Source organism: Sinocyclocheilus grahami, unplaced genomic scaffold (genome assembly GCF_001515645.1).
Source record: "Sinocyclocheilus grahami isolate Dianchi unplaced genomic scaffold, SAMN03320097.WGS_v1.1 scaffold691.1, whole genome shotgun sequence".
NCBI classification, from domain to species: Eukaryota; Metazoa; Chordata; class Actinopteri; order Cypriniformes; family Cyprinidae; genus Sinocyclocheilus; species Sinocyclocheilus grahami.
Genome location: NW_015505870.1, coordinates 182,836 through 189,460, shown reverse-complemented (window position 1 = coordinate 189,460; position 6,625 = coordinate 182,836). Strand labels below are relative to the sequence as shown.

General features: G+C 37.4%; 1 protein-coding gene across 1 annotated transcript; it reads right to left on the bottom strand.

Moving 5' to 3' along the window:
• Positions 1 to 183: 183 nt before the first annotated feature.
• Positions 184 to 5,172, bottom strand: dusp5 (dual specificity phosphatase 5). The gene is made up of 4 exons (XM_016243429.1): positions 4,688 to 5,172; positions 3,637 to 3,779; positions 3,040 to 3,259; positions 184 to 846 (listed from the first exon to the last, which is right to left on the bottom strand). Exons 1-4 carry the CDS (start codon positions 5,049 to 5,051, stop codon positions 452 to 454), a joined length of 1,122 nt encoding a protein of 373 aa, XP_016098915.1. The 5' UTR covers positions 5,052 to 5,172; the 3' UTR covers positions 184 to 451.
• Positions 5,173 to 6,625: the final 1,453 nt, after the last annotated feature.

Sequence of the window (6,625 nt, the reverse complement as noted above, 5' to 3'; positions counted from 1 at the left end):
TTTTGTTGGGTTGGGGGGGGGGGGGGGGGGGGGGTATCTGCAGATTGTGTTTAAAAACTGTAAAACATAGCAAAGTAAATTAAACCGGCTAATAATAAACCGACAACATGAACACATTTTTGCACTTCTGTAAAAATGTTTATTAACAGATCCACAATTCATAAAAAAAGAAACTGTAAAAAAAAAAATAATAATAATTTAATTTGCTCAGCTAGGCGCTGTTGATAGGCAGAACATAATCGAGCTAAGGCAGGTATTGCAGTGTAATCATTGTGCAGTGGTTTTCTCTAAGGCAAACAAAATCAAAAAGCAAACACTGTCTTCAATGATTTTTTTTTTTTTATATGAAAACATAAGCATTTTATTCCCTGTGATAGTCCATTGCTTTGTTCCGTTCACCCGTCCTTTATTTTTCAAGTACACTGAGACTGCAATGAGTCAGACAGCCGGTTTAAGGCAGCGCAGTTATTGGACTCAGTTTGAACTGGTGAACCGATGGTTGGATGGGCATTGGTGTCAGGAAGGAGGTAGGGAAGGTGAAAACCGAGGACTCGAAGTTCTCCGTTTCGAGTGTGAAGTCGCCACTAAAGAAGGTGGGTGTCTCCTGAGCGGCAGGAGTGACGGACGGAGGCGCGGAAGAAACCACTTCTGACTCGAACTGCAGTAGTTGGCCCATGAAGCTAAAATTGGGCGAGACGATGGCACGCCGCTGTCGGATGACCTCAAAGGCCTGCTCCAAGCGCAACCGTTGGGTTTTCATGATGTACGCCATGCAGATTGTGGGAGAACGAGAGATTCCAGCCTCGCAGTGGACCAGCACTTTACCTCCCTCTTCTTTCACACGTTCTGTGGAGAGAAAAGAACATGAATTCATTACAAAAGCACTTGAATTAACAGCACGAGTCTGACTGTTTTCAAACAAGTTTCCCCAAACACGCCCCTCATCTGCCATTGGCCAGTCAAACAAATAGCCCCGCCCCAATTTTACACCATTGGTTGAGTCAGCGTTGCTATGCTGGACTGGACTTGACTCTTCAAACAAACAAAGCAATGTTTTGAAAACACCACAGAGACAAAATGTTCACACTTTTGAGGGAAACCAATCTTCACTGAAAAAAAAATTGGTGTCGGATTTACCTTGAAACAATTTCCACACAGAAATTGTTAGCAAATAAAAAAAAAACCTACAAAGAAACGGCAAGTAACACCAAATTAAATGTGAAATTTTGAAATAGAAAGACTGAAATTTTATTTTCTTGTACTTTCTTGTACTTGTTTTATTTACAACTCACTAAATATATTTTTTACAATGTATGAATGACTTATAGTTTGAGCACATTCATTTTGGTATGTAAAATATGTTTACATAACATTACAATGTGTAAATGCCATTAAATGGTGTTGTGCTATAGAGTTGTGAGAGGGAACAAGTGAAACACAATCATGGTTATTTTTCAGTTCTTCTGATATCCTCTCTCCATTATCACTCTGCTAATTCATTTCCTCCCTGACCCTTTTTTATCGTAATGTCATATCAATTTCATTTCCACCCCAGAAAGCTCTGACGCACAAATCCATAAATTCTCACCATTATGGAAAGCTCTGATTGTGTATTCCTGTCTAATTTAATACAGCTAAGCAGATTCCAGCCTCATTTCTGTCAACCATGCACACACCGAGAAGTGAAGCGCATGTTCATGCGAGATCCCTCGCTGCTGGTCTCTTTAAAACAAAACCTTCTGGGTGTGAATCACGCCTGAAGCCCATCTGGAGCGAAGCGGTGCCGAGCTGTGGGCGTCATAATGACTATTACACTCCCTAATGCGCCTAAATATTACCACACACTCATTTAGCCGAAGCTTTCGATGGATTATTCTTTCACTTCACTGCTATCGCTTTCCTGCGGGAAACCAAATCACCTCATGGTCTCTTACGTAATGCTGTCTATATTCAGACAAATGTAAATGAAACTTGAGTATATTCGAATGAAATGTGGGATATGCGAGTCAAAGTCCTTGAATGGCAGGATGACATGGTTAAAGCCTCACTAGAGGAACTGAAATATGAATACAGGTCAAGCTGGGAGTTTTGGTCATATGTGAAGTCTATGTAAACAACGTCTACACTCTTAAAACAAAGGCTTTTTTATGCAGTGATGTCATAGAAGCAGCATTTTTGGTTCACCAAAGAACCTTTCAGTTTCAGTTTCAGGACAAGCTTCCTGCAAATCACCCACAAATAGCCTTAAACACTCTCAGATCATTGTGTAAACATATTCACCTGATAAGGAAGCTGTGAACAACCTACAAAACACATGCCAGTCCATTCTAACGCCACTAATCATCGACTCATCCACTGACTCACTGGCCACATATGATCTTGGATTAGTCTAACCTGTGACTCACAGCGGCATGTCCGTTTATCTTTCTTTATCTTGGTTTCATTTTATTTTATTTTTTTCAGTATGAGTTGGTATTAATTGCATTTCCGAGAACACAAGTAACATGGGATTTGTAGGTGTAAATAAAGGTGCTGTCCAGTCAAATTATGGAAATTGTGTGTTAGTAAAGCAGAGGAAGTCTTATTTTTACATGACCTGAAATAAGCTCCACTATCTATAGGTCTGTGCTCAGTTCTGGGAATGGTTTTAGCCATACGGGTGAAGTTTACATAACACTAAAGATGTTGTCATTTAAAACTTCTTATTCTTATTAATAACCCACTGAAGCAAGTTTAACCACATCCGAATGTGAGACTATGAAGTGCTCAGAATGGAAAACTGTGTATGCTCAGACCACTAAACTAAAACTAATAATAACAGTAATTTACAGCTTTAAATAAAAAATTATCATTAAAAAACAAATGATATACAACACATAATTAAATAATTAAATTAAAAAAATAAAAATAAAATAAAAATGATATTACATAATTAAACATTATATAAAATAATTAATTACAAAATAAAAATTATTAAATAATTTAAAAATAATTAATACACACACACACACACAACTATAGTATATATACACTATTTACCAATAAAATCTATGGCCTCCTGGAAGTGTGAGCTGATATCTGCCGTGTGACTGTCCTCCACCGGGATCCATTTGTAGTCATACAGTCCTTTGGCAGGCCGCGAGTCCCTGCGCGAGACGTTCAGCAGCGCTGTAATGCGGAGGTCACTGAGATAGTCCTGTCTACAGGCGTGATAGGCACTGCCCAGGTATAGGAAAGGCAAGATCTCCACTGGCCGTCCCTGAAAAATAACAACAATAAACAGATATCAAAACTGAAACTCTCAAAACAGATTCACCACCTAAAGACAAACAGGTGCACCGTTTGACCTTATCATAAAAACTGAACAGCAGACTAAAGGTCAGACATAAAAGGACCTCAGATGTCTGTTGGATGTCTTTGAAGGATTGTAAAGGGGGCTCTTTGGTTTGGGTAGATGGATGGTTGGGTTACATACATACATATATGGAGTAGAATCTTGAACCACATAGTCTTTTCTGTGTTTTTGGACTCATATTAGAGGGGGAGTTGTTGCAGAAACTCCAACAGTTAGAGGAAGTGGTTTCGGTGGAAGTGGGTTAAAATGAGGAAACAACAGCTCGCTTTCTTCTCTCTTACCTGATCATAGTCTGGTTTGTGGCGAGAGCCCAGTTTGTCACAGTGACTGCTGACGCCTCTTTCACTTTTGTCTTCACTCAGATCCACAGACTTGGTTTCAGTGCAAAGCTCGGGGTAATGTGAATGGAAGTTCTCGTAGCCTCCTGGAATGAGAAATGCGCCGTTATTATGAGTGGTCAAGGATTGTTGAGTCGTTCACCTTATCAAGAGCTTCACGAGTGTGAGAGGCAAAAAGAGAATCCCACCAACAGAGGGAGAGTGTTCATGAGATCAAGAGCTTGACTTGCATTCAGCAAAATCTCCTAGTTTCAACATGTCTTTTTAACAAGTTGAATAAATTAATCTAAAAATCCCTGTACGTTTGAATCATTGAAAGGAGTAAAATATGATATAGGCTATAGCTATAAATATCACTGTGCTGTTTCTCATACTTCCCTCTCCGACTCATCCGTCCTTTGATGCACAAAGAGAATTTATCTCTTGAAAACCAGACAAAAACCTAAGCTATTAATGTTAAGCGTACATACTTATATATGCCTGTGTGAGGTGAGAGATTTCAAATAAATATAGTTTTACATTTTAGTTCACTTTTATTATATTATTTGATCATTTTATTGTAATAAAATCTATTATGTTGTAAAAATGTGTATCATTTTTTTAATATATATTTGTGTAACTCTGTTTTTCTTTTTTAAACATCGATAGACTAAACAGTTTAATTATAATTATTTTAATTAAATTAATCTTACATTTTAATTATATATATATATATAAAGCAAAAATTAAACAGTTTATTCATTAAAATGTCATTTTTTTCATATAATTTTTTTTAAATAATCAGAGAATTGTAAAGAATTTTAAAACACTGAATTTTTTTAATTAATTGACATTAATATAAACATGATACACGTCTTATTTTTTATTTGTTTGTCCTGAGATCGTCATTCCAAAACTAAATAAAAAATTAAACGAGAGCTTAAAATATTTGTAACACTTCCTCTAGTGAAAACTTTACACAAAACAACCGAGCGGTCCAACAATATTTCCTCACCTTTCAGGAAGCAGATGCTCGCGCTACTCGCCAAGTGCGACAAACTATTGATGACAATCTGAGCAATACTGTCTTTCTTCAGTTTTTGTAAATGAGGTGTGCGGTCATCCAGAGCCACGACCGCGGAGATGCTGCCTTCCCGGAGCCGAAACAGCGCTCTCTCGTCCGGGATGATGAACTGTAGAGGCACCGGACCGCCGCGGGACCTCCGGACCACCACTGAATTCAAGTTGACATTGACGGAGCCTCTGATACTCGAGCTGGAGAACGAGAAATACGGTCTACAGTCCACAATAAGACAACTCCCACACTCCTTCCGTATGATCTTCCTCAGGCGTCGACAGTCTATGCTGGAGACCTTCATGTTGGAGTGACAAAGTGAAATGTTTTCAGTAGCGATGTGGATGTTTCAGGGGTGCAGGTTGCCTATTGAACCCTGCGTGCTGTGCCTGAGTCTACATTTCCTTCAAGGGGATTCCGTCGGATCGCTTTTATATGAATGGAACCTCCGGCGCGTGACGTCACGAACCATATATGGACACGGCCTTCTGAGCCCGCCCTTGAAACATTCTGAACATTGAAATCATCGATTCATCACGGTGCTGCACATATTGTGTCATATTCTAGTAATTCAGATCCTTTTTCCTTTAAATAACCGCGAAAATTTGACATTTACTTGAAATAAATCAAAATAAAATAAATAAATATTTAGAGGTATGTGGGGTTATTCGATGGATAGTACTTGTAGCTATTCCGAAAAGAAAGATTGAATTTAGACATCAAAACATATGAATGACATTGTCTTGTAATAAACTTCCGCTTCACTCTATCCACCTGTCCTATATCCGTTCTTCATAATCCCAGGATCTCTAATGCGATTATATACGTCGCTTCCGTCACCAGCCAAGGAAATACACAACAACAGGTGTTTGTTTTCCATCATGTAGCCTACACTGCGGAATATAATCAAAATATTGTCTTATTAGCTTAATGAGCAATGGTTTTGACTGGTAAGGGCCCAACGTTTCCCGAAAAGCATCCCACGGTGAGGAGAGAGTAAGTGTGTATGTGTGTGACAGGAAGAGCAGGCTGATGGAGGATTACTGTGGCAGGCCATCACCCATATGGCCCTGTGTAATCTCTGGGCTGATGACATCACAGTGTGTTGGGGTGACACACACAGCCCACTCGCCCTCACACTCCAACCTAGCACTGGGAAAATGAATGGGAGGCGAAGATCGTGTGTAATTGTATGTTACGATGTAGCCTACAGCCTACATGAGTGAGCGCCTGAGTGAGGAGGATCAATTGAATGTCTGTATGACTTCCCTGTAACAGGATTGTGAAGGCATTATGGAAAAAAGATAGATTTAGGAAGTCTGCTAGAGGGTTTTATCGAATCAATTTGATAGGTTTTATAGAATATATATAGCCATTCTTAGTAGTTTTTAGGGTTTTTCAATATTTCTATTTAATTTGTTTATTTCAGTTTTCGTTTGAGTCATTTTAGTACTTCAACAATCTTACCTCAGTTCAGTCAACATTTCTATTTTTAAATGTTTTAAGTTTAAGTTCGTAATCTAATGTTTACATGCAATTTTTATTTTAGCTGTACATACTTTAACGAAAATGGAAGTTTTAATAGTTTTAGTTAACAATAACAACTTAAATATATTCAAATATTTGAAATAATTTAAAATGTAATATTCTTTTTATTATTTTTGTTTAATATATTTAATATGTAAAAATGTGTATTATATTTTTAATAAATAACATTTACTAAAATATATTCTATTTTACATATTAAATATTTAAAACATAAAAATGTGTTATTACTTTTAGTAGTATGTATGTATGTATAAATAAATATAATGTATACATAATTACTTGTACTAAACAATACAGCAAATGGTACAATTATTTATTCAATGGTATTTT